Source organism: Mchenga conophoros, linkage group LG17 (genome assembly GCF_057382185.1).
Source record: "Mchenga conophoros isolate Kocher_MC1m ecotype Shallow Benthic linkage group LG17, M_conophoros_male_GT1.1, whole genome shotgun sequence".
NCBI classification, from domain to species: Eukaryota; Metazoa; Chordata; class Actinopteri; order Cichliformes; family Cichlidae; genus Mchenga; species Mchenga conophoros.
This window is the reverse complement of record NC_140542.1, coordinates 35025939-35050280: the sequence shown is the minus strand read 5'-3', so window position 1 is coordinate 35050280 and position 24342 is coordinate 35025939. Positions and strand designations below refer to the sequence as shown.

General features: G+C 41.7%; 3 protein-coding genes across 6 annotated transcripts in view; all 3 read left to right on the top strand.

Annotated features, from left to right (window-relative positions):
• pparaa (peroxisome proliferator-activated receptor alpha a) overlaps positions 1 to 6093 on the top strand; it is a 48274-nt gene extending 42181 nt beyond the window's left edge. For 2 of the 4 annotated variants that reach the window (XM_085251321.1, XM_085251323.1), the window contains 6 exons: positions 275 to 429; positions 2837 to 2975; positions 3777 to 3976; positions 4060 to 4323; positions 4412 to 4655; positions 4759 to 6093. In XM_085251321.1, the coding sequence (XP_085107447.1) occupies positions 275 to 429; positions 2837 to 2975; positions 3777 to 3976; positions 4060 to 4323; positions 4412 to 4655; positions 4759 to 5003 (1247 nt within the window). In that variant the 3' untranslated portion in view covers positions 5004 to 6093. The remainder of the gene's footprint in view (positions 1 to 274; positions 430 to 2836; positions 2976 to 3776; positions 3977 to 4059; positions 4324 to 4411; positions 4656 to 4758) is intronic. The other 2 variants (XM_085251325.1, XM_085251324.1) reach the window with 2 other exon arrangements.
• Positions 6094 to 8031: 1938 nt separating this feature from the next.
• On the top strand, positions 8032 to 9636 carry cdpf1 (cysteine rich DPF motif domain containing 1). Its single transcript, XM_085252111.1, has 3 exons — positions 8032 to 8211; positions 8478 to 8589; positions 9037 to 9636. The coding sequence occupies exons 1-3, from the start codon at positions 8096 to 8098 to the stop codon at positions 9163 to 9165; spliced, it is 357 nt and encodes a 118-aa protein (XP_085108237.1). The 5' UTR covers positions 8032 to 8095; the 3' UTR covers positions 9166 to 9636.
• A 452-nt stretch (positions 9637 to 10088) lies between these two features.
• Positions 10089 to 13497, top strand: LOC146555819 (cyclin-dependent kinase inhibitor 1B-like). The gene is made up of 3 exons (XM_085252110.1): positions 10089 to 11487; positions 11789 to 11951; positions 12123 to 13497. Exons 1-2 carry the CDS (start codon positions 11085 to 11087, stop codon positions 11920 to 11922), a joined length of 537 nt encoding a protein of 178 aa, XP_085108236.1. The 5' UTR covers positions 10089 to 11084; the 3' UTR covers positions 11923 to 11951; positions 12123 to 13497.
• The last annotated feature ends 10845 nt before the right edge of the window (positions 13498 to 24342 follow it).

The following is a 24342-nucleotide window of genomic DNA, read 5'->3' as shown; positions in this document are numbered from 1 at the left end:
TCTACCTTGCTGTTTTGGTCAAGATTTGGAGCCTAATATGGCTTTAAATGACAATATTAGAAGCTCATTATTAGATCTGGCTTGACCCAAAGACCCCAATTTTAAAAACATATATTTACTCACATAAGTGCTACCCCAACTTCAACCCATCGGTGCCACTGGTGTACAGAGAGACAGGTAAGAAACTTGGTGGAAAGAATCAGGGGCAGGATCCTTAATCATGCCAAATGTTAAAACTTGTAACCTCTTGTCTTTTTTATCTTTTCTGCTGTAGAGACCTTGACCCCAGCCTCGAGTCCATCATCAGGAGTGTGCGGAGCAGCGGCTGGCCAAGATGAGAGCGGCAGCACCCTCAACCTCGAGTGCCGGGTGTGCTCTGACAAAGCTTCGGGCTTCCACTACGGGGTGCACGCATGCGAAGGCTGCAAGGTAAGAAACATGGGACTTAAACAGGGATCGTGTAGCCAGCTGGAGCACATCGACTGCATCATGCAGGCGTACTTTGGCGCGAGAAAGGCGATTAAAGGAGCGCAAAGATATTAACTTAATGAAAACACAGTTCACCTCACGGTTCTTTTGAATGGCACAGCTAAAAGTTTAAAAAAAGATGACGTGCATGCCTGAACGCACGCAGCACCAAAACACATACAGAAGCCTGGCAGCGCAGAGGCGCCTGACCTGGAGACCAGTGGAAACTTTCTGAGACACACAGCCGAGTCATGTGGGGTAGAGGACATGACGGCTAGGCCTGTCACCTCTGTCCTGGTTGGCACAGAGCCAAAGTCAATGACATTAATACACACACGCACATTTATAAACACACAGAGCAGCTACTGACACAGTGGACTGCTCTACTTTGCTAAATATTCCCTTTTGGGATTTGATGATTAGTAAAATGTAGTTTTTGCTGCTTTCATTTTTCCTTTATCTATGTTTTTGGACATTGGGTAAGTGAGACCGCTGGCCTCAGTAACCAGCGCACGTGTTAAAAACCATAGAGGACGGTCGCTGCGTTGTTTGTGCAGTCACATGAGATCATTGCACCCTCACAGCTGGCCGCAGGTTGTTGCTGCTAATCTGAGATTTATTTGCTACTTTTGCATGAGTTTTTAAACTCTGACCCTTTCTCCCTGTTGACGTCTCATGCTTTGCTTCTCTTTAATAAAGATCTTTCGCTTTTCCACGACATTGCCACTGATTGGAAATGCGATAAACATGTCTCTACTTCTGCATCTGCACATAGGTTGGGGGGGTTTTCTGATAAAAACCAATGACGGTTGATCACTGTGCTGGCTCTAATGCTAAAAAAGTGCATCTGGTGGATAATCTATTGCTGTCTAACTCTGTAGCTGCCCACGGGGGCTCTGTTTTACGACACACGTCTCATTCATCACCACAGTCTTGCTGTCAGAGCGGCTGCCAGCGTTGGCATGACACCTATCACCGTGTCACACAGCAGCTGCTGAAGCAGGGACGTGATGACCTTGAACTGTTGGACACTGCATATGTGACGGGGCGTGCTCTGACGGCACTGCTTCTAAACTCTCTGACTGCAGTAATCTTGCTTCTGATATGTCACAGTCACAGTTCGCGGTTACCATGCTGGATGGGCTCTGTGGAGTATTTTCAGCACCTCGCTTCAAAGAGAGGCGCACCGAGCAGTGGGACTGTGAACGCGCTGTGATGTTGCCCTACCAGGGTTTAAGTCTGTGGTGATAATGGGCCTGAAACATTAGAGCAAAGGAGATATTATTAGAGTCAGGAAAAGCCTTTAGTGATAGAAAATTGAAAAAATGAGAGAGACTTTTGCTCCTAAGCGTTGCACAATCGTTCTCTTTGTTTATGTTGTCAGCCTTGCTGCTCGCCTCCCGGCTAAGATATCGCAGCACAGTACTGGCCTCTGGTTGTGTCTGTTTTTCCAAACACAAACATGCAGGGACATGTATGGCATAAACACACACATCTGTTTTTCCTCCTTCTGCAGCTCTGTAATGTTATGTAATGCATTTCTGATGACTGTAATATGGCCTTCAGTGCTTTCTATTGGGTGATTCCACCCACACAAAAGAGATTCTTTTGCTTAAAATTGACACAAAAGTGGTGTATGACGCATAATAAAACTAATAAAATTATAAAATAGCTGCTATTCAGCATAAATTCAGCCAGGTGTAAGATGATGTCTTTAATGACCATTTGGCCTGTTGGAAATTTTACTGATGTAAGTGGAGTATGCATTAGAATATCACGCGCCTTGCCTTATCTGAGGGCTATAACGTCTCCTCCAAAAAGAGATGTTCTTCAAAAAAAAGGTCAAATCTACTGCACATCTTTAGAGATCCTTTCCTTTAAGAACAGGTGTAATTTCCCTCAAATGCAATCCAAAGATATTAACATTGATCTTGCCAGAGCTTAAAAGGTGCACATTTAATACAAAAATGCATAAAATATGCAAACTGTTAACTGTTTTGTTCATGACTCTGAGCAGGGTGCTAATGCAAAGGCACTGGATCCCATTCACTAATATGTGCGTATTAATGTACTTTGCACATGCAATACTATGCAAGTCTTGAGCCATATTTCTTTAAATCTTTCTTGTAAAGTGGGAAACAGACTGCTGCAGTATAATGAAACGTGTGCAAGCATACATGGAAATAGAGTATATAAGACAAAAACAGAGTTTGTACAAAGGTGGTGCAAAATGTGTTTGCAGAGTACAAATGAAATCTGGTAAGAAAATATGGATATATTGTGCATTTTTTGCTTATGCAGTGTGGTTGAACGACGACCACTGAGAAAGCTAAGTGATAACGTCTTTTTGTTCTGTCTGTCACATCAGGGTTTCTTTAGGAGGACCATCAGGCTGAAGCTGGAGTATGATAAGTGTGAGCGGAACTGCAAAATCCAAAAGAAGAACCGAAACAAGTGCCAGTACTGCAGATTCCACAAGTGCCTCTCTGTGGGCATGTCCCACAACGGTAATGGAAAAAGTTGAAAGTTTGCAAAATATCAGCCAGTGTAGTCACAGTTACAGGATTAGAGTAAACAGTAAAACATATAATCTGAGAACAAGCTCAAGCAACCAGTGATAAACTTAAAGGTCAGGCTAAGTTTGCGAGCATTAGCTACCATAAGCTAGCTATTATAAGCTAACCAAAAGGGTAAAATTGTGATTCTACCTCTCAGACATCTGTTGATATGGAAAAACTGGTATCATACATCTTTTCCTCATATGTGGAACTAAGGTTGCAAGTATGTAACAAATTACTCTGATCAAAGCACTGCTGAAACATCGCAGTGAAAGAACTTGAGGGTGATTAGCCCGATGCACCGTGAACTGCCAATAAGAGTCTGAACATCCTCAGTCTCAACATGTGCTCTTTAAAACATCAGCAGGTTGTCGTTCCTCGGAAATTTAGCTCTACTTCAGTCAAAATGCTTTTGCTGTGACATCTGGCCCGTCGTCTGCAGTGAATGCTGGAGGGTCACTGAGTTTGTTGTGATGACCTCCCACTAGCAGCATCAGAAACATGAGAGGAACATGGCATGCCTCAGAAGAATAGAAATAGAACAGGATGTACCAAATCTGTTGTACGTGATTTTCTTTCTTTCTTTCTTTTTTAGGGTACTAGTGCATATTTGAATCCTTGAATCCTTGAATATTTGCTGAGGCAGCATAAGCCTTATGGCTCCATATGTCAATTTATTGTGCAATGTGAGGGGGAAAAAAAAAAGAAAGTCCTGTGGCAATTTCTAATGACCAGTGTTTTATGTACCAGCCATCCGGTTTGGTCGTATGCCCCAGGCAGAAAAACTGAAGCTGAAGGAGGAAAGCAAGATGGTTGAGAAAGATGTGGAAAGTCCCTTAATGTCTGACCACAAGTTTCTGGTCAGGCAGATCCATGATGCCTACATGAAGAACTTCAACATGAACAAGGCAAAAGCACGGCTCATACTCACTGGAAAAACTAGCAAGCCGGTAAAGTGGAAAATAAAGTTTGAGAATATTCTCTGCTCTATATCTCTGCCCTCTGCCTCACCGACAGATTCTGTATTTCCCAGCAGCCTCTCATCATCCACGACATGGAGACGTTCCAGCTGGCGGAGAGAACGTTAGCGGTCCATATGACAAACAGCAACTATCCGGAGTCTGACAGCGTCCTCGGACAAGTGAGTCCAGCTGTGTCGTGCGGGGAGCTTCGGCAGAGGGAGGCCGAAGCCAGGCTCTTCCACTGCTGCCAGAGCACCTCAGTGGAGACTGTCACAGAGCTAACGGAATTTGCCAAGGCTATGCCGGGTTTCCAGAGTCTGGATTTGAATGATCAGGTGGGTTTCAGGTTGCCTTCTATGGTAAGAAGTGGAAGGAAGAGCAGATGAGTGTTCACATGCTATTGCTTTTCTATTTACCTTTTAGGTGACTCTCTTGAAGTACGGTGTTTACGAAGCCCTCTTCACACTCTTGGCCTCGTGCATGAACAAGGACGGCCTCCTGGTGGCCCGTGGTGGAGGCTTTATCACCCGTGAGTTCCTCAAGAGTCTCCGCCGACCATTCAGTGACATGATGGAGCCCAAATTCCAGTTTGCCACACGCTTCAACTCTCTGGAGCTGGACGACAGCGACCTAGCTCTTTTTGTGGCTGCTATTATCTGCTGTGGAGGTAAAAGGCCGATAATAGGTGGTAGAATAATAATTTAAAAGAGAAAAAGACATATTTGAATTTTCCTTCTTCATTATCTTGTCCTCCCCCACTGCTCCCAAAGATCGTCCAGGCCTGGTAGACGTACCTGTAGTAGAGCAGTTGCAGGAAAGCATTGTTCAGGCGCTGCGGCTCCACCTGCTGGCCAATCACCCAGATGACACCTTCCTTTTCCCCAGGCTGCTGCAGAAGTTGGCTGACCTCCGGGAGCTGGTCACTGAGCATGCTCAGCTGGTGCAAGAAATCAAGACGACAGAGGATACTTCCCTGCACCCGCTGCTGCAAGAAATATACAGAGACATGTACTGAGTATATGAACTGAGAAATGCATATGAATGTACAGGAAGGAACAGCAATGCAGCTTCTGAGGCTGCTGCACAAACCGGAGCAAAACAAAAATCTTTTTTTAAGGAGGGGGGAGGCAGCTTTTGTTGGGAAAGTGACTGCTTCCACTTCATTAAGAGGTCGCACAGTGGAAAGGGAGCGTTTTTTTTAACCATAGATGTGCAGAGGTATCATTAAAGGGTTAATTTGGTTGACCAGCAGCACCAGAATGTCTTGGAGCTGAGTGCCTTGGATGCCAGCTTTTACACATGTGAAGAAAAGTGAATCTGAAGCAGGCTGTGCATATTATTTATGTACACATATCAAAAATATACCTGGGTATGACTGCTGACCTCATGTGTGCACTGAGGATAACTATGCCTGTGAACATAACAGATTAGGGCCCTCTGGATGTGGTTTATGTCATTTTCTTGTTCTGTTACTGCGTACTTGTAGCACGTTTGCTTTGACTACCTTGACAACTCGCAGAGAACTGATCAAGTGTCATCGTTACTTGCTGCACGAGTTCAGGTTTCTCCTGTTTTGGGCACAGCTTCTGCCTCCAACACATAACAGATAATTAGCCTTACTTCTCCCGCAGGCAATAATCTGTTATTTGATGTGTCATTTTTTTATTCATCCTCTGCCCTGCTGTTAAAAGCCAACACAGCGTGATAGCTCACTTTTTTTTCCTTTTAATTCAGATTTTCAGTGTTACAGAGTACATGTTTATGTACAAATCCTGCCATTATGTAAAACTAAATCTCAAGGAGAAAAATGTGCTAACAGCCAGTACTTTATATTTCCAATACAAACAAAATAATCTGTTAATTAGCTTGTGTTGTGTTTTGGAAATATAACAAGACTGCCTTAACCTCGGTGTAAGGGACGTGTGTATTTGCAGGCCTCAAAAAGAGGAGCTGATCACCTTATTTTTCTGTACTTGGACTCTGAACCGCGATGTAGCATTGCGAAGTTGTTGTGGGTCATAATGAAACATTTTATCTTTTATATATATGTGTAAACATGCTGTTGATGTTAAATGTGTTGTAGTCTGAAATAAACTAATCTATTTAACATCACTTTCTAAATGAAGCCATGAGCACTTCAGAACATACACCAAACTCTTTATGGTGGAAGGTTGTTTCTGTGACTTATTTCATTTTTTTCTTCATTGTTGGTAAATCAAATTCTGAGGTATTATGTATAAATTTTGACTTTTAATTCAATTCAATTTTATTTATACAGCGCCAAATCACAACAACAGTCGCCTCGAGGTGCTTTATATTGTAAGGTAGACCCTACAATAATACATACAGAGAAAAACCCAACAATCATATGAACAAGTACTTTGGCAACAGTGGGAAGGAAAAACTCCCTTTTAACAGGAAGAAACCTCCAGAACTGCCAGGCCCGGTTAGGGTGAGAAGAGGAAGACAAGATAAAAGACGTGCTTAAAGTAAAGTGAGTAAGCACAGGGTGGGCCATTTATATGGATACACCGTAATAAAACGGGAATGGTTGGTGATATTAAAGTCCTGTTTGTGGCACATTAGTATATGTGAGGGGACAAACTCCAGATCGGTGCACAGAATTTGCAGAATGGGCAAAACAAAAATTGGAACAGGACCCTCAGTTCACGCAGAAGATTTTGTTCAGTGATGAGGCAAACTTTTATGTGAATGGTGAAGTTAACAAACAAAACCACCGCTATTGGTTTGACACTAACCCACATTGGATGGATCCCTCCAAGACTGTTGGAACAACAAAAGTGATGGTTTGGTGTGGTATATGGGGTACAACGATAGTGGGTCCATTCTTCATCAATGGAAACCTCAAGGCTGCTGGATATTTGAAATTGCTACATGATTATGTGTTTCCCTCTTTATGCACTGAAGCTGGCACGTTCCCTGAGTTTTTCCAGCAAGACGGTGCACCACCACATTATGGGTGCCAGGTCCGAGCATTCCTAGATGAACAGTTTCCTGGAAAGTGGATTGGTCGTCGTGGGCCAGTTGAATGGCCCCCAAGGTCTCCCGATCTGACCCCCTTAGACTTTTATCTTTGGGGTCATCTGAAGGTAATTGTCTATGGTGTGAAGATACGAGATGTGCAGCACCTGAAACTACGGATACTGGATGCCTGTGCTGGCATTTCTCCTGCGGTGTTGCTATCAGTGTGTGAAGAGTGGGAGAAGAGGGTTGCATTGACAATCCAACACAATGGGCAGCACATTGAACACATTTTATAAGTGGTCAGAAACTTGTAAATAACTCATGAAAGAATAAAGTTACGTTGAAACCAAGCACACCATTGTTTTTCTTGTGACATTACCAATATGTTTGATCTGTCACATGACCCTCTTCCTATTGAAAAAACAAAAGTTGTATCCAAGATGGCCGACTTCTAAATGGCCACCATGGTCACCACCCATCTTGAGGAGTTTGCCCCTCACATATACTAATGTGCCACAAACAGGACTTTAATATCACCAACCATTCCCGTTTTATTACGGTGTATCCATATAAATGGCCCACCCTGTACTTACTCAGAAGTTTAAGTCAACAAGTCAAAAATCTGAGATATTAACTTGATATTTTGACTTAGCTCTTCCTGCCATTTTTCCCCTTTCAGTGGTGAAAACAAGCTTTCACATTTCGTTTGTCTGAAATAAATTATGATTAAATTATTATTTCATTGGCTAGAAATAAAAATAAAAAAGAAATACATAAATAAAATAGAAACTTTTACCTACTGGACTTACATTTTGACTGTAGGAAAAGTACTTTTTGCTATTCATGCTATCAATTAGTCATTCAAATATTATTAAATTGAACTGCTTAACATAGTACAGTATTTAAAGTCACATATTTTACAGCTCTCTCTATGTCATTTTTAAAATACAAGTGACGCTGTTATAATCGTTGTAACCACATTATTATCGCTTTACAGCGCCATCATATTGTAATACTTTTGGTTGTCTTACCGCTCCAGTCCAGTCGGTGGCGGTAAAGCTTCACGAAACAACACTGACGGACTGGAAGAGAAAACCAGGAACTGACTTTCTGCTGTGAGCGATGGAGGAAAAGGCTGCTAGTGATAACCCTCAAAAAACATTTACGTGCCAGTTGTGCAGTTTAACTAGCCCCTTTACTTACTACGGACAGAAACCGCCTAACACCAGAGCTATCGTGTAAGTGAAAATGAAGCAAAAAACAAACAAACAAAAAAACAACCCGTACCATTTTTAGAGCTCTGGTGTTAGCAAGGCTAACGCTAATGTTGTTAGCCGCTATGTAACTAACTGCATGTTGCGTTGAACACGGAGAGAAATAAAGTGCCCAGCGGTGACTAGACTGCACTTGCAGCAGAATAAGGCTTGAACTATGTACATGTGCCCTTCATGACTTAAAGATGGGCCAGAGTTAAGCATGTGTGTTGTTGTCTGTCGTTCGTCAGGCTGCTTGAGGAGTGTTTTATCACCAAGGACCCCTTCAGTCCGGACAGGGAGAAGTTTCTAGTTTTGGGGTCCATTTGCAGCCTTTGTGGCACTTGTGTCTGTGTTGGATCGGTAAGATGTCTCATCATATGGTCAGAATATTTTCCTATCATTTAATCTCACCCATATTAAACCGTGTTGCTAAGCTGCAGACAGGGTTCAAGGTGACAAATAAAGAACCTTGAACAAACTCAACCAGGAGGACTGTCCTCAGCTGTGGGCCGAACGTCCTTTTTGGATTTTAAACCCTGTGCTTTTGTCATAATTTTCCACTTGCAGATGCATGTCTGTGGTTTTGATATTTTGCTCAGATGACTCTCCGATCATGTGGCTGAAATGCTGAGTGGGCTTCATGGTTCTAAATCTCTTGCAATCAATATTCAGTCTTACAAGTGGATGGTGAAAATAAATCAAGTCCAAAGAGTAGTGGCACCCACTACCTTTTGGACTTTACTTATGCAAACATGGAGAGCCAAATGCTGAACTTTTGTCATTTCTGTTTCCTTCTCACTTTGTTAGGACTGCAGCCTTTTCTACACCAAGAGGTTCTGCGTGCCATGTGTGAACAAGCACTTGGACCAGTTTCCCCATCAAATTCAGGTCGAGCTGGCTAAGAAGAAGCAGAGTGCAAAGGCTGCAGTGTCATGAGATCGGGAAAGGAGTCCACAACACGTGTGTGTAAAGATGACCACGCTGGACCAACCAGGAAAACAGTGGTTTACACTGTGAATCAGACTGATCGACTTTCCTGCTGGATGTTATTTATTTATCTTAAAAGAGATCGATAAGGGTGACATCTTATTAGGTTGATGGGCCTTCCCAGCCAGTTGCTTGTGGAGGCCAGTTTGGCAACTATTCTGGGAAAGAATGTGAACTATATGCACTGTGCGATTCCACAAACAAGTATAGCTACCATGTAACTGTTTTAGTGGCAGAATGTGGCACAGTTGCATCATCCCCTATTAGTTACATTTAGCTGTTGCGTTAAGCATTTACTCCCATTTTATTTTATTTTTTTACTTGAAGCATACACAGCATTGAATCCGCATCTCTGCTTCCATCTGCATAAACTTGAGCAGTGTCTGTGAAGCACCATTAAAATAAAAACATCGCCTTTTGCATCGGCTGTCTGACTTTTTCACTTATTATTCCAGTTTACCTGTCCTGAGTCCAGCATTCACTTCAAGGATTGTTCCCTACAGCACCACGCACCGTTTACAGCAGCATAAACACATTATGGATTAAACAGCGATAACATCGATATAACGCACACACTCGCTGTGTTTATCCCTACATGTTCAGAGGCTTCTCGAGGGCTAATTGAAGCAGCATGGTCTTGCAGGCAGGCCCCAGATGGTTTTTTTTTTACTGGCATATGCTTGCAGAGGAATGCAGATGACACTGAGTTTAAGTTTCCCTTTGATTATTACAGGATTCCTACAAAGCCCACAGAATGCCAATAAAGTTGATGATCACTAGTTAAATAATGACTTTTTTTAAACAAATACAAAATGAGAACTCTTAGGGGGGAAATTGGTGTGAAACTGAAAGTGATTTTTTTTTAAGTGGTTTCTATTTTCTGTTTAAATTCTGAGCACGCACACGAGCAATTACAGCCAGTGAAGCACACAAACCAGCCCTGTGGCACCAGTGGCGAAGTCTGACAGCGATAGGCACCGAGCCAACGATGACGAAGCCCTTCGCTGATGTCACTGGAGGGTGAGTGGGTGCCTCGTTTCTTTTTTTCGCCCCCCCTTTTTCTCGCACTTTTCTCGCATTGGAGCCCCCAGGTGTCCTTCAGTGACCTTGGAGCTGTAACTGAACAGAGCTACAGTGATCGCATTAAGCGTGTCCAATCTGCTTACGTGACGCCAAATCAAATCATGCAGCAGTATCTGTCAGCACTCGCACAATCGTTTGGTGACCGATTGCCGCCGCGGTCCCGTACTCGGAGCGCTCTCTCTGCCCGGTAATCCCGGTGTCAGGTGTTAACACGTGAGGTCTGATCTTCACCCCGCTGCGCGCTCTCTCTCTTTTATTTTTAGCGATCGTGCTAATGAGAGAGATAAAACAACACCTTAAATTTGTAACTACACCCTTCCTTCCCTGTCTCCTGACTCCCGTGTGTAACGAAACGCAGTAATTAGGCCATATTCATGTGCACAGTTATTCCAGCTCCGCTCTGTGTAAGAGTTTCTGGGCGGTTCTTAGTTCAGACCAATGAATCGCCTTCTCTGTTTAAATAGTCCTTGATGTCAACTTTTCTTCTACACTCGGAGCTGCCTCTAACGCCATGTTGGCTCTTATGACTTGATGTGTTTTCATCTGCCTTACTACGGAGTTGACAGGAGTGGCTGTGTTAAATCCCCCTCCTCTTCCTCCACACACCCACCCAGCCAGCCTCCCGTGCGCCTTCGGAGACGCTTTTTCCCCCACCTCTGAAATTATTATTTTTTGGATGATACGCGCGGAGCATGCATGCATCATTCCCGTGACTGTCCGTTTGAAAGGAATACTATTTCGGAAGCAGCGATTTGAAGCACGCGTGTGTTGTTTTTCGTCGTTGTATGTGCAACAAAATGTCAGATGTTCGCCTTTCTAACGCGAGCCCGGTGGAGAGGGTGGATGCTCGGCAGCAGGACAACGTCAGAACTTCGGTTCGCAGAAATCTTTTCGGTAGACCGAACCCAGAAGAGATCCGCAGGGATGCGGAGAATTCGGCGCGAGAGGAGGTGCAGCGTTTCAGGGAGACTTACGATTTCGATCTGGTGGAAGGCAGGCCGCTCGCTCCGCGCAGTTACGACTGGGTGCAAGACGACGACGCACCGGAATTTTATAGCAGGCAGCCTCACAGCAGACCGAGAGGCTCTCCCGGAGACAGCGACCGGCTGGATAACGACGGCGGTGACAGGCCGTCGGGTCTCCAACCAGGCAAAAACGGTTCGAAGAAAAGGAGTGCAGAAGATGCAGGTGAGAGCTGTCATCTTTTTAGTTTTGATTGGTTTTATTTGGGCGTCTCGGAGGTGCAGCAGTTGTGTGTGTGTGTGTGGTTCAACCACCGTCTTATTTTGAGTTGTTACTGAAGGTGAAACTTTGCGGGAAGTTCTCTGAGAACCAAAAACACGCCATATTACTGATGCACACCGTTTCCTCCTCGGGCAGCTGATCGCACAAATGCGTCTGGTGGCTTTTAAAAATGTACTCCACGCGACAACATCCTGATAACTTTTTCTGCGTGTGCTCCCCCCCCCCCCCCGCCCTTTCACTACAGACTCTTGCTCCACCGAGTGTTTGACTAAAAGGTCGCGTAGTAGAGATGGTGGCGACGACGATGACAAGTCGGACGGTGCAGGAAGTCAGACGATAAGAGCCGCGGAGGAGAGACCCGGCAGACTCGAGGTCTGAGCGGTGCTTCAGCGGGCAAACAGCGCCAGGTTAGGAGTCAGTGTCTGCACAAATAACCCAGCATGCTATTTATGCGTCATGTCATGTAAACACAGTGTTTCTGAGTATGACTGGTCAACCCTTTATTGTGTGTGCGTGTGAATAACTGCCTTTTTCCATTGTACCATTCAACAGCCTCGTTTCCTCTTTATGTCCCACAGAGCAGAGAGGAGAGACCTGTTGCTGATGGAATACTGTAGCTTTTTTCTCATCATCTGACAGAGGGGAGAGATTTTTTTTTAAATTATTATTATTTTTATTTTATTTTTTTAAAGCAACCTTTTCCTGCAGAAGAGAGGAGGGAGAGGCTGCACAAGCACTGAACATGTACACTATCAAGTTTTGGCACTCATATGAATTAATTTGCCTCAGAAGCAGCAGACAATGTAGCATTGTGCAAATTGATTTTTGCTCATTTGTTTTGTATCTACTACCTATGTTTCAGATGTAGCACATAAAAAAGCATATTATGCTTTTCATACTTTTTTTGTTAATTGTGTTTTAAGTGTAAGTGTGTGAATTTGACATGGGAAGTTGCAGTGCAATTTCCAACAGAGAAATATTATTTTTGTTATAGTGGTCATTTAAAAAAAAAAATCATTATTCAGGTAATTGATATAAGTAAAAAAAAAGAAAAATAAATAAATGCAGATTAAAAAAAAAAAAAAAGTCAGGGTTATGTGGAAACAAAATGTCTTCACTTTTTCTATGGCTTTATTCTCCCAGTGTTAAATATCTTTATTTTGAAGGTCCAGATGGCCACACTGTAAGTTGAAGGTCCATCTAACTGGGAATAGCCATGACAGATAAAGTTTACACACAGATCATGTCTCCCTGTTTCCCAGTTTTATGTCATTATTTTATTATAATATTTCTTTTAAGGATGGGGGAGGCCCAAAGTTTGTGCCTTTAAAAAAAAGAAATTCTCTGGGTGAGGGGTGGGAGGGGAGGATGGCTAAACTGCTGAGCAATATCCAACCAAATTTTTTTTAACAGTATTTGCTAATAATCCTAAGATTTAGCTTTTATTTTGAAATTAGGTAAGTTCATATTCTATTTACTTTTAGGCCACATATCCTTCCCCTTAGTAAGTAATGCATGTTGTCCAGGTCAACATAGATAAACTATGTTTTAAAAAAAAATCACTGGGCCTTTTTCTTTTATGCAAATATGTGAATCAAAGATTTGTCTTTGTGGTGTGGAATTCATGTGGAACATGCAATTGCACTATTCATTTCTCATTTTAAGTGAGGGCAGAAAAACAAAGTGACACCACCTCACTCGGTGTAAAACTTTGAAGTGTACCTGTGTGCCTCATTTTTTTTCTGTCTTTCTTTTCTTTTTTTTCTTTTTTTTGAAAAACACTGAAAAATTATACTAACTTATTTATGTTGAGCTTTTTTTTTTCTTTTTCTATCTTTTTTTTTTTTTTCGTGGATGTATGTATAGCTTCCCAAAGCATAATTTTTTGCATTTTTTGTAAATATATATTTTCATTATTGTTTTTAAGATAAATAAATAAAATAGCAAAACTGAGCCTAATAATTGATTTTATACCCTGTGCTTGTGTTTTTTTCCCCCCTATTTTCTTTAAAATGCAGCTTGATTAATTAAAAGAGCATCGCTTGTATACTAGAAACAAAAGCCGCTCCACCCTTCACAAACGCCCTAAGTTTAGTGATCCGCCCATGTAAACTACAAGACTGATCATAGTAATTATCAAGTCTTAGGCAAAGACCTGGGGTATTACCACATTGGAGAATAATTGTTCCTTTCAGCATGTGGAATGACAAAGCAGCTCTAGCTACACAATAAGAAACAGTCAAATCACTCAGTGAAGAAGTATTTGTCACACTTTTTTAAGACACTTTACTATTAAATAATGTGCAAAATGAACTCTGCTTCCTATGAAGCTACTGCTCAGTAATCTTACATATCTTGTATGCTGCAGGACTAAATCCCTTATGCCGCAGCAGAGTGCAGACTGCGACTGTGCTCGAGCTTTTTCAGCTAAGCTCTGCCTCTAAAGTTGAAAACAACAAGGGTATGTCCTGAGGAAAAGAGAGGGAGAGAGAGAGAAAAAAACTTTTTTTTTTTTTTTTTAGTTATTGCCCTTCCCTGTCTCCAATCACAGCAGAGAGAAGAAAAGCAGACCACTTAGGAGCCAGCCAGTCAGATAGCTGTGGGAGGGAGCTTTGGACAGAACAGGCTATTCCTTTCATAAGACACAAACCACCCAATTAGTTTCATTGGCTGACTCTTTCCCGTTGATACCAGTGTCTAGGAGTTAAACAGAGTGAGTGAGCGAGACAGCTTTCCCTATGATATACTGGCTGTGAGTGTCTGCAGTCATTTTGAGCTAGCTCATGCCCCTTCTGTTAACTTTTACAGAATTATAAAAAAAAATTCACATGCTTTTAACCATAAGTGTCAATTTGCACTACAATAATAAATTGCATCAGCATTAATCTGACATTTATCCACTCAGGGGAAGTTTTCAATTGTCTTTCCTCTGGTTCGGTGTACTTTATGTGTATATTAACTATTAACTGTTTAATAAGCTCTTAACACTTCTGCCATAATCGCTCACTTTAAAGAACAGCCTTTTCCGGTTCCTGAAAGTAGGTTTTGTGCTGCTTACGAACTTATTTTTCACCCGTTTAAACCCAAACTACAGTCATGTTAAAAAAGGGAAGTTTTCACAGGATTGTGTGAAACATTAAATAAGCCCCCTGATTCAGCAGCTTGTAGAATCAACTTTAGCCACAATAACTTTAAGTCATTGCTTTCTGCACGACTTTATCAGTCTTTATCAGCGGAGGATTTCTGTCCCGCTTTGCTTCAGTTCACTGAGGTTTGTGGGTATTCGTTTATGCACATCTTTCTTAAGATCCTGCCACAGTATTTGAATCAGGTTTGAGGTCTTGGCTTTGACTGGGACACCTTGATTTTTCTTTCTTTTTCAGCCATTCTGTAGTAGAATTCCTGCTGTGCTTAGAATCATTGTCCTGTTGCATGATGCAGTTTCAGCCAAGCTTTAGCTGTTAGACATATGGCCTCACATTTGACTCTAGAATACTCACACTGGTAATACAGTGGAGTTCATGGTCAGTTCAGTGACTGCAAGGTTATCATGTCCTGTGGCTGCAAAATAAGCCAAAATCCCCACCATGCTTGACAGTTGGTATGAAGTGTTTGTGCTGACAAGCTGTGTTTGTGTTTTTGACAAAGTGATGCTGTGCATGATGGCCAAACATCTCCACTTTGGTCTCTTCTGTCTAAAGGACATTGTTCCAGAACACTTGTGGTTTACTCAGATGCAACTGTGCAAACCTGCCATGTTCTTTTTAGAGAGAAGAGAGAAGTAGAGAGAAGTCTTTAGAGAGAAGTCTTTTTTTCCTAATCGTGCTGTCATGACCTTTAACATTTAACATGCTTACTAATGTGTGCAGAGTCTGTGATCTCGCTCTTTGCTGTTTAGGAATTTGTCTGAGCATTGTCTGACCCAAGGGCGTATTTGCTGGGAAGACTGTGGCATTGTATTAACACACACCTGAATGCTCCAAACCACCACAAAGCCAAAACCTCTGCTTTTTAGAAAGGTGGTGACACTTGCTGATGATATATTAGTATCAATCAAAGTCTGACTGAATGACTGCTCATGGCTGCTAGTTATCCTCTTAATCGCTACGGAAGCACTAAGGGTGTACTTAATTTTTCACAGGACTGCAAAGACTCCTATAAGACTTTTTTTCCCCATATGACTGTAACGTCATTCGTGGAAACATGCAGACCGTGCAAACCAAAGACTAAAACCAAAGCCTTTCCGGTCAGTATTTATACAAAGATTATCACGTACAGAGTGCACAAATGAACAAATCATTACCCTCTTTTATCCAGCTAAGTCTAGCTAAGCTAAATTCTGTTCAATGAGACACTGACCAATGAAGGAGACAGAGGTTCAAAAAAACCAAAGACAAGTAAAGGCTAAGTGTGACCTCTACAATAGTTAGCTACCAGGGGTAACGTCACGACCTCTGCTGTGTCTTCATTGGTGTTATTATCACAAACATAATATGTTTGCAGTAAGTGATATTTCTAAATAGAGCACAGCACCTATTGCGACCATAAAAGACCAGCTTCTCAGATTCACATATGGCTGTTTGAACCCTAATGAGAACCAGAACCTATAAATGGTTAATGTTATATTTGCATGCTGTCAACTTCCTGGCCAGCAGTGGCAGCAAATGTCAAGCATTTAGTCATATCAACAGAGTCAGAGCTCTGTAGATGTTACTGAAGACAGAAGCGTGGAAGTCACATTAAGATGTTAAGACTGAAGAACAAACAATTAAATGGAAATGGATCTTTCAACAGGATGATCACCCTAAGAGCACAAGTTGCTATATGGATCCACAAGAAGAAATATTTCAATAAACCTTGTGGTGCCAGGGGATCGACTTACTTTTTCCACATGCTCTTTGTTTTTCACATGACTTTATCTCTAAAATTTACTTTTGCAAGATTAGATCTCTTAAAAATTAGATGTTCCTCACTCGGCTATTACTTTTGTTGCAGTGGAAGATTAAGAGGCGTAGGATCTAACATCAAATCTGCCATCTGCATCTTTACTTGCATCAACCCTGAATGGATAGACAAACCATGTTTCCTTTTTTTAAGCTCTTCCAAACACAAAGGAGCTCGTTTCCTTTTCTTGCTTCCAGTCACAACATTTCCCAACATTTTTCCAAGTCCCTGAACACAACTTTTGATCTCCTTCTCGTGTAGTGATTTATATCCGTCTACAATGTGCGTTTAGAGGGGTGATGGTGGTACCTTTCATGCCAAAGACCTAAGTTTGAGTCAAACAAGTTGCATGCTCACCCATCATTTGTACCTTTTATAAATACATTATTAGGTTTAGGCATTGAAAACAACTGGGTTAGCCGTGAGGCTCAGCTTTCAGTTTAACTTTCTGAATAGGCTGGGTCTCAGGAGAATAAATTCACAACTAGTCGCCAGCCAGTCACGGAGTGCATATATTTCCCTAGTGGTTTCCAATGGTCTAGGCCTACATGACTGGGGCTTCAATAATGTTCAACTTTATTTAAATAGTGCCAAATCACAACAACAGTCACCTCAAGATGTGGTAGATAAAGACCCTACAACAACACAGAGAGAACCCCAACAATCACACAACACTCTTAGCAAGCACTTGGCAACAGGGGAAAGGAAAAACTCCCTTTTAACAGGAGGAAACCTCTGGCAGGACTAGGCTCAGGGAAGGGCAGCCATCTACCGCAACCAGTTAGGGGTGAGTGCAGGGAGATAGGACAAAAAAATACACTGTGGAAGAGAGCCAGAGATTAATAACAACAAATTATTAGAAGCAAGGTGGCGCATAAACAATGATGAAAAAAGGTGAGTGAAGAAGAAAACACTCCTCTCTCCCAGAAGCCTAGACCTATTAGAGCATAACTAAGCGAGGGTTTAGGGTCACCTGATCCAGCCCTAACTATATGCTTTGCCAAAATGAAGAGTTTTAAGCCGAATCTTAAAAGTACAGAGTGTCAGTCTCCCGAATCCACCCTGAGAGCTGGTTCCACAGAAGAAAGGCTTCTTTATATTTGAAGGGTTTTTACCTTACAATATAAAGCTAGTTTTAACAGAGAGCCAGTGAAGAAAAGCCAGTACAGGACAAATGTGCTCTCTCTTTGTATTCCCTGTCAATAGTCTTGCTGCAATCGATTTCACAGCAACCTCATGCAAATACTTAGCAAACATTCAGGAAATCCACATTTTTCCCTCACCTTTCCCGGTGGTTGCCAGGCAGTAACCAATTGCTCCAAGGCCTTTAAAGTGCAGTATGCTGCTCTATTTAGCACTGTTAGTCCCGCTGTAAGCCTCCTTTAACCCTCTGATTTGTAAATAAGCATTTTTTCATGGGTTTCAATTTCAAGCTCACAGTTTAACAAATAAAACATCAACCACTGTGAAGCATTGTACAGAGCTGTACTCGGCATGACCTCAAAACCACACTGGAGGGTAAGCTTGTCTGTGAGTCTCTGTGTTAACCCACACTGACCTTTTATAATCAATACACTCCAGCCGGGGTGGTGAAAAAGATACCCACATGCACACAAAGTTAAAGCCTTGAATTTTAACAGTCTCTTATACCCTTCAAGATGTATGAAGAGTTTAATGAGTCCCAGTACATATCGGGTTCACCGTGAGCAGTCCTGCATTTGCTTCTAAGTCAGGAAAATACTACCATACTCCCAATGTTAAATTTTAGCAGGCCCCTTATTATTGCTGCAGATAACGAGAGGAGAAATGGGTCATAAAAGTCTGACATCTTTGGAGCTGACGCTATTAGGAGATATTCAGCAGAGGCCCTACAAAAGTATGAGCTCATAGCTTGGCAAACTCCACTGGGGAATGGAGGTGTGTGTGTGTTTTGAACAGTCTTGTCTTGTTTTAATCTAGAAATACAACTTCCCCCATCTGTTTCAAATTATTCATTTGTCAATTTTTTAAAACCTCTGGGGTTTTTTTTGGTTTTTTTTACAAGGGCAGAGCTGCGTCACTTCCCCGTTGTGTTATGGTCCATGCTATTGGCAGCGGTGAGATCTGGAGAGATAAAGTAGAGATAGACGGGAAGAAAGGAGAGAAGGTAGAAAGAAAGAAAAAGGAAAAATGAGGGAAAGAATGGGTAGTTAAAGAGAGGGAAGCAAAGATGGGGTCTTTGGCTGTGTCTTGCTACATCCTGGCCAAATCACGTCCAGTGCAGGATGTAAACAAACTAATCTGCCAATGCGAAGTCTTTACACATTTGGGTTTTTTCTGGGCTCTGTGACTCATGCAGCCTGACTGCCCTGCCTTCTACAGTCCTGGAGTGTTTAGTTTGCCTTGCAGCAGGGGTCACCAAGACTATGCAGGCCTGCTGTGTTCCTTAAATATGCATACAAATAGTCTTCAATGAAGTGGACAGAAAAAAAGTTATGGATTTCCAAAACTAAAGCTCCTGGTTTCTATGCAAAGACAGGCAAGCTTTTAAATGTATTGTCCTCGAGATTTCAGTCCTGTCCTGTTACCATAGCAAAGACTGTTTGCACTGAAGACAATGTGCAGCAAATACACCAATTTTGATATAAACACAGATACAAACTCCTCACTTTCTGTAAAATTTGCTGTTTTGAGATCAGATTATGTCACCTACCAGACATTCATTCCATCGGTATTCTGCAAAGACCTTCTCCTCTGCTTCTGACTGGCTCTCACCATAACATTCACATCACATTCCTTCACTGTCACCATATGGTGGATTTTTGTAAAATTCGTGTGGGGTAAAAATCGGATTCAGAAAATTGGTATTTTAGCTCTATATGTAGGTGATTTAGCTGGGTAGGTCGTTTTATAAGAGGGAAAAGGATAACAGAAAAAAAGACAGTGTGTCTCTCTGTGCTTATTCTGTCAGCTTCTCCTCTTGTTAGTGTTGTTTAATTTTAAACATATATAGTATGAAAGATGGCTGTAGCCACCAGGATGCCACCCTTTGGTTTGTAAAGTCTGGTGTGATGCCTTGATGCTCATCAGGTATAGACGTTTTAATCACAAGTCATTAGCCGATGAGACTACCCTGGAAATTTTTCGAAAATCCAAAAAAGTAAAACTTGTGCTTTTTGAAATATGTTGGCTGCAGTCCAGTGACACAGCTTTTATCTTAAACATGAGCCTTCTCCATTTTCAGTTTGAGTTGCAAGTTGTAGTACCACTCAGCTAGTAGGTAGCAAGTATTTGCATTCAAAAGTGAATACTACAGGCAGCCGTGGCATTCTCCAAGCAACCACAGCTAACGAATGAAATGAAAAAACAGACACATTTTCCAAGCAAACGGTGATCATATCACATCCAATATGGACAGCAACTCAAGCAATGTGTGATATCATGTGAGATACCTCAATAGGACTAGGAGTCTTCTTGGAGCCACAACTATTACCCTCTGATGGCCTTTAGACAGATTGCAAGAGTAAGGTACGCATTTTGTACCTTGTGTGGGCGGTGAAGCAAGCAAACACATGCCCACACACAATGAAAACAGAGAGCAGAGGAGAGAAACTAGCAGAGCTAGTGAATATACACTTACTACCAATGTACTTCATACTTGTTACAAAGTTCTTTCTGCTTTTGTCACGCTTTTCCTATGTATGCACCTTTTTTTTGTTTTAGCACTTGCCGCTGGATTAACTGTGTGTCACTCTAGAAGGTAGCATGGTAAAGTGCAGATGTTAGCTTGAGGAAATTCCATCCTCCAAGATTCATTATAATTATAAACACAAAAACAATGAGCCAAGCATGCACACAGTGAGCAAGATAACATCCCTTCCAAAGAGGACAAACTGAGTGTGTGTGATTTGACCTTGGATAAAAGGGCCTGAATTTACAAATCACCCAATCCAGCGGGGGGGGGGAACAACACAAATACTGACACTGTAACAAAGGACAACTTGAAAAAAAGGAGCCAACATGGAGGTGCCAAAAATTTTCCTGAGGTATGTGTTGCACACTTGGAAAAAAGACACTTCCAGGCGTGCATGAGTTCAGAATCATTCTCTTTACTCGCTCATTTGCAACTGCAAAACACAAGCACTTCAGTTTAGCGTAGCTGAACTCTGCAGGCTGTCTGTGCAGTAAAACACACAGAATAACTTTTCAACTACTAAACATGTGCTAACAAAGGACTCATTTAATCAGTATTTTCCTACCAATGTTCATATTACAATATTCTGCACACCCGCATGCTCATCCAAGTAGTAATGTAGCAACTGGAGGCTACTCTCTCGATCCTCTTATTAACCATTTGCGACATGATATCCAGTTTCACACAAGTTCAGGTACATCGTGTAAATCACAAACTCCGACATTAGCACTGTGTTACATTAATGACAGTAGCTTACTCTAATACATTTCTTACGTCAACATCATTCTGTTTATACATCATCAAATCACTTGTCCTCACCTGCAAATACAAAACACAAGCACTTCAGTTTAGCGTAACTGCACTCTGCAGGCTGTCTGTGCAGTAAAGCACACAGGACCCCAAAGCTGCCCGATTCAGTGCCTGCATGAGCGTAACCCATGGGAATCATCATTGACCAAAATATTTTAGCTGGATTGCCAGTGAGAACAGTATGTGTCAGAAATACAGTAATAAAGAACTGAATGCATAACGTAACAATGATAAGCACACCAAACACATAAAATTAGGGGGGGGGGGGGGGGGTCAGTTATCTATTACAATACATTCATCTGTGTCCACCCATGAAATGAGTCCCACATATGTTAAACTGGGTCAGCCCCCAAAGATGCAAAGGTGGGTGTAGCTTCCAACTCTAAAAAGTGAAGTAAAGCCAATGTACAGTACCTTAAGCCTGCATTCTTTTATAAACCACCAGAGAACAATTCATGGTCCCACAAAAAACATGACGACTAACTGTGTAACGTCAAGTAAATAAGACCCTGGTCACACAGGCCTAGAGACCGGTATGGTAACCACCTGTCATATGAGAAAAATGTGAGTATTTCCTGAACGGTTGCGATGGGTTTTTACCTTTATTAGTAAAGTTAAGTGCAGACAGGGAAGCAGGAAAAGACACACAGCAAAGGGCCTTGGGTTGACAACAAACTCTGTCTGCTGTATGTGGTCTCCTGCTCAACCCGTGAGCTTAACTGATGCCTCCCACTCCCACAAACTGTATCTAGTTACGCGTTGGGAATGATAAAGCTCTGGTTAAATAAACACTCACTGAATATGCACTGCAAGGTTCTCATATTTCCTTATGTTCTCCCAATGATTGTTGTTGTTTTATTTGTCCGAGTGGTAGATGATTTATTTTTTATTTTAAAGGTAATAGTAGTAGAAAATGCAACTCCTTCATGTCATCCTAAATTAAAAGAATAATGATTGGATATAACATTAATCTGCTATTTTATGCATTTTGCCATATTTGAGTGTGGCATTAAAACATTATTGTTATTACATTATTGGATTTTTATTTTGATTTAGCATGGCAAAGTAATAAAACTGAAAACATATGGCTTTGGGTTTACATTAATTTAATTTAAAATTAAAACCTTTTAAATGGACAAAAATAATAAAAATCATTAATGATAGTCACGCACACTCACGTTGACACAGACACACCCCATCAAGGCCTCATCAACGCTTCGGCTTTGATCGCTTCTCTCTGACCCTGAGGGTTCAGTGACATGACAGAGAAAGAACAAGAGAGCAGTGGGTTAGTTGAAATAAGGCAAGCGTCAAATGCAGAGATAACTCGTGTTCAGACGGATCAGGCGATGGCATGCAAAACTCATTATGTGTGTGAGTTTCCAAATATACAAGCATAGTAATATCAATCTGCTAAGGATTTGTCCTAAAAGTCATAGCAGTTCAGCAGCAGTCACTTTTGTTCAATCACCGAAGGTTTATGTGACTGTGCGTGTGTTTTCACAATGTTTCGTGCAACTCTATAGATTGATTAATGTGAGTGTCTGTGACACGTGCACTGACTGCCTGCTGCTTAATTTTTGACTTGTGTAGTGATGCATTACAAGAGCTTCTCTGTGCTGCTGGGGTAAATCTGTGGATGATTCTGTCAGCATTACACCTAAAATACAAAGTGTTTGCAACTAGTAGAAAACAAATTTTAAAAGAAAACTGAACTGATAAGGTTTTTAGCAGTGAGTTTGACCTGAGGACAGACGTATCAGCACTTACAGGTCAAACTGAGTTCACATCAAATTCCTCTAATTTGTCTGATTGGTGCTGTGATTGGGTGAGTTTGAGTCATAACCCACTTAGAGGGCAAATATTAAATTCTTTTTTTAGAGCTTTCCTATTACATCTGTTGCAGTTGCTGCTGCTGGTGAGTTCAAGGACATTCCATCCTCCAAGATTCATTATAATTATAAACAAGCATTCATACAATGAGCAAGATAACATCCCTTTCAAAGAGGACAAACTGAGTCTGTGTGATTTGACTGGATAAAAGGGCCTAAACTTACTAAGTAATCACCCAATCCAGCCGGGGGGACACAAATACTGACACTGTAACAAAGGACAACTTGAAAAAAAGGAGCCAACATGGAGTTGGAAAAAAATTTCCTATGAGGTATGTTCATGGTGTAGCTTCCAGCTCTAAAAAGTACATGACTAACTGTGTGAATAAGACCCTGGTCACACAGGCCGAGAGACTGGTATGGCAACCACCTTTCATAGGAGAACAATGTGAGTATTTCCTGAGGGGTTGCAATGGGTTACTCTACGCCACAGGTGTCAAACTCCAGGCCTCGAGGGCCGGTGTCCTGCAGGTTTTAGATGTGTCCTTGATCCAACACAGCTGATTTAAAGGCTAAATTACGTCCTCAACATGTCATGAAGTTCTCCAGAGGCCTGTCAACGAACTTATCATTTGATTCAGGTGTGTTTACCCAGGATGTTATCTAAAACCTGCAGGACACCGGCCCTCGGGGCCTGGAGTTCGACACCCCTGCTCTACGCTAATAGCAGTTGCTGGTGAAATTGCAGTTGAAGTCCCAGTCAAACACATCTACAGACTGCTCAGTGACCCCCTAGCTACCATGTATAGGTAGTGAAACATGCATATACAGGGAATGCAGAATTATTAGGCAAGTTGTATTTTTGAGGAATAATGTTATTATTGAACAACAACCATGTTCTCAATGAACCCAAAAAACTCATTAATATCAAAGCTGAATGTTTTTGGAAGTAGTTTTCAGTTTGTTTTTAGTTTTAGCTATTTTAGGGGGATATCTGTGTGTGCAGGTGACTATTACTGTGCATAATTATTAGGCAACTTAACAAAAAACAAATATATACCCATTTCAATTATTTATTTTTACCAGTGAAACCAATATAACATCTCCACATTCACAAATATACATTTCTGACATTCAAAAACAAAACAAAAACAAATCAGCGACCAATATAGCCACCTTTCTTTGCAAGGACACTCAAAAGCCTGCCATCCATGGATTCTGTCAGTGTTTGGATCTGTTCACCATCAACATTGCGTGCAGCAGCAACCACAGCCTCCCAGACACTGTTCAGAGAGGTGTACTTTTTTCCCTCCTTGTAAATCTCACATTTGATGATGGACCACAGGTTCTCAATGGGGTTCAGATCAGGTGAACAAGGTGGCCATGTCATTAGTTTTTCTTCGTTTATACCCTTTCTTGCCAGCCACGCTGTGGAGTACTTGGACGCGTGTGATGGAGCATTGTCCTGCATGAAAATCATGTTTTTCTTGAAGGATGCAGACTTCTTCCTGTACCACTGCTTGAAGAAGGTGTCTTCCA

What these genes read in the sequence shown, in the direction of transcription:
- cdpf1 (XM_085252111.1), top strand. Translation starts at nt 8,096, where the DNA reads ATGGAGGAAAAGGCTGCTAGTGATAACCCTCAAAAAACATTTACGTGC. An exon ending in CCTAACACCAGAGCTATCGT is followed by an intron (nt 8,212 to 8,477) that starts GTAAGTGAAAAT and finishes GTCGTTCGTCAG; the next exon opens with GCTGCTTGAGGAGTGTTTTA. An exon ending in CTTGTGTCTGTGTTGGATCG is followed by an intron (nt 8,590 to 9,036) that starts GTAAGATGTCTC and finishes TCACTTTGTTAG; the next exon opens with GACTGCAGCCTTTTCTACAC.
- LOC146555819 (XM_085252110.1), top strand. Translation starts at nt 11,085, where the DNA reads ATGTGCAACAAAATGTCAGATGTTCGCCTTTCTAACGCGAGCCCGGTG. An exon ending in AAGGAGTGCAGAAGATGCAG is followed by an intron (nt 11,488 to 11,788) that starts GTGAGAGCTGTC and finishes CTTTCACTACAG; the next exon opens with ACTCTTGCTCCACCGAGTGT.